This window comes from Hippocampus comes, unplaced genomic scaffold (assembly GCF_001891065.2).
Source record: "Hippocampus comes isolate QL1 unplaced genomic scaffold, H_comes_QL1_v1.1 scaffold196, whole genome shotgun sequence".
NCBI lineage: Eukaryota > Metazoa > Chordata > Actinopteri > Syngnathiformes > Syngnathidae > Hippocampus > Hippocampus comes.
The window spans coordinates 138,020-140,324 of NW_017806173.1; the positions used below are offsets into that span (position 1 = coordinate 138,020).

General features: G+C 45.3%; 1 protein-coding gene across 2 annotated transcripts in view; it reads left to right on the plus strand.

Annotated features, from left to right (window-relative positions):
- etv6 (ETS variant transcription factor 6) overlaps nt 1-2,305 on the plus strand; it is a 41,568-nt gene that overhangs the window by 14,484 nt on the left and 24,779 nt on the right. For both annotated transcript variants that reach the window (XM_019896374.1, XM_019896373.1), the window contains exon 3: nt 51-215. In XM_019896374.1, the coding sequence (XP_019751933.1) occupies nt 51-215 (165 nt within the window). The remainder of the gene's footprint in view (nt 1-50; nt 216-2,305) is intronic.

The following is a 2,305-nucleotide window of genomic DNA, read 5'->3' on the forward strand; positions in this document are numbered from 1 at the left end:
CCCCTTTAACCAACTTCTCCTTTCCTTTCGCCCCCCACCCCCTTTTGCAGGTTTGCAGCCGGTGTTCTGGAGCAGAGACGACGTGGCCCAGTGGCTGCGATGGGCCGAGAAGGAGTTTGCCCTGCGGCCCATCACCAGCGGCTCCTTCCAGATGAATGGAAAAGCCTTGTTGCTGCTCACCAAGGAGGACTTCCGCTACCGCTCGCCGCACTCTGGTAACCCCCGCCCCTCCTTGACCCCGCCTCCCTTTCTCTTTAGAAACAAACAAAAAAAAAAAAAATAGAACATACAATTCACCACTCTTAATAAACTGGACTATTACTTCAAAAGCTTGTAAGGTAAAATGAGTCGCGTGAAAAATCATGCCCCCCCCCTCGCCCCCTTCGCCAAGTTCCTGAAACATTAGCTTGTTACAGCTTGAAAGCGACATCAACAAATCAATAAAGTCATCCAAGAGAGGACGCTATTAGAGCGAGCCTGCAAAGTGGGGTTTTGGAGGAAGTAGCGGACAGTTAATCAGGAAGTACCAACCTCAAACCGTTGCCTCGGCAACACCGGCAGCCCGGGCGGTTGAAAGCAGACTGCCGGATTTCTTTTCAATATGAAACGGGAATCGAGAGTACAAGTCGATGACGCAGGTGTGATCCAGTCAACGGCGCAATAAGACGATTTTGTGATGCATCGAGACGAACGCTTCCGCAACGTTGTTCTAGTTGCAATGAATCAATTATTGACTCACTGTAAAAAAAAATAAAATAAAATAAAAATTATCTAGAAATAAATGTGTAAGGCCCTTTTTTTTTTTTCTTTAGAACCAAATTCTTCTTCCACTCACATTTCCTTCTTGTGGGTTAGTTCCTATTCGGCTGTACGTTACTGGCGTCAATCATATTTCCATACATTCTGTGATGGAAATATGATTGATGGGGTCATTTCCTCTCCCTGTGCTTCATGTAAATAGCTTGAACCGCCCCCCCCAAATCTAAAATAGGAGGTTGTCCAGAGATAAACCCGATGATTGATCTGTGCTTTATTTTCCTTCTCCCTCATCGCCAAATTGGACGAGAAGTCCTAATTTGCCGATCGTTTATTTGGTTTAATGGTGCACTTCAAAGTGATCCGAATCCTCTTAAATCAGGAAGCAGCAATTTTTCCGGTCACCGCCACTCACCCCGCTTAAAAGTGAGAACTGAAACTAGTGTGTGTGTGCACGCCCGCCCGCGTGTGTGTGTGTGTGTGTGTGTCCTCCATCACTTCCGCTATGAGACTCATTTCCTTGTGATGGTAAAAGCTCTATTTTGTTTTTGTTTTTTTTAAATTCTGAGCAGTCAAACATTATCTCGTTGTTCCTTCTTCTTTTTGCAAAGTTATTTGTTCAACCAGTTTTGGTCGCATTTGGCCGCCGAGAAGTCAACACGACGCTGTTAATCATTCAGTTGAACTTCCCGTTTCGGCTTTGTCCTCCGCCGTATGGGCCACTTCAAGGAGAACGACGGGGCTTGTAAAAAAAAAAAAAGGGGGCACTACGTCTCATTTAGTTCTGTCCACATCAATTGAATGCGCGCTACTTGAGTCCAGATGCCACGTTAGGGAGCACAATTTGGCGCAATACTCAACCGGCACAGTCCCCTCCAAAAGTATTGGAATGGCAAGGTCAATTCTTTGTCGTCGTACACCGAATACTCAAGCAGGGGTGTCAAACTCATTTTTGTAATGAGTGGTTTGGTGACAAGAAAATGCTGACAATATCTCTCTTATTACTTATAAATGAGAAGTTGAAATTTTGGTCCAGATTTTAGCAAGAATCAAGAAAGTTGACATGTTTGATTTACTTTCACAGACCACATAAAATGATGCGGCGGGCCAGAATCTGGCCCCCGGGCCTTGAGTTTGACACCTGAGGAATACACGCGATTTTCAGATCCGCTCGAGGCATCGAGGGCAGCCGGTGAAGTCGATTCGGTCGCAAGCTCGATGACGGTGGTCGCTTTGTATACGGCGATGGTTGTTTTAAAGTGCTCTATAAATACAGTTGAGTTGAGTTGAAAAGTGGGTGGCAAAAAATTAAAAAAAAAAAATTGACCTTGCTGTTGTAATTCTTTGGGAGGGGACTGTGAAAAGCCGAAAAGGGAAAAGGTCGTGATCCTTCCATTATTACGCAAGCGTCACGCTGCCCAGAAATCACAGAACTCATCGTCTTCCTTAGAAATCTACATTTGTGACTTCCCGTTTTCTAAAAGTCCATCACGTACGACGGGTGATCTTTTTTTTTTTTTTGTACCCCCCCTCCACCCCCCCCCCACCC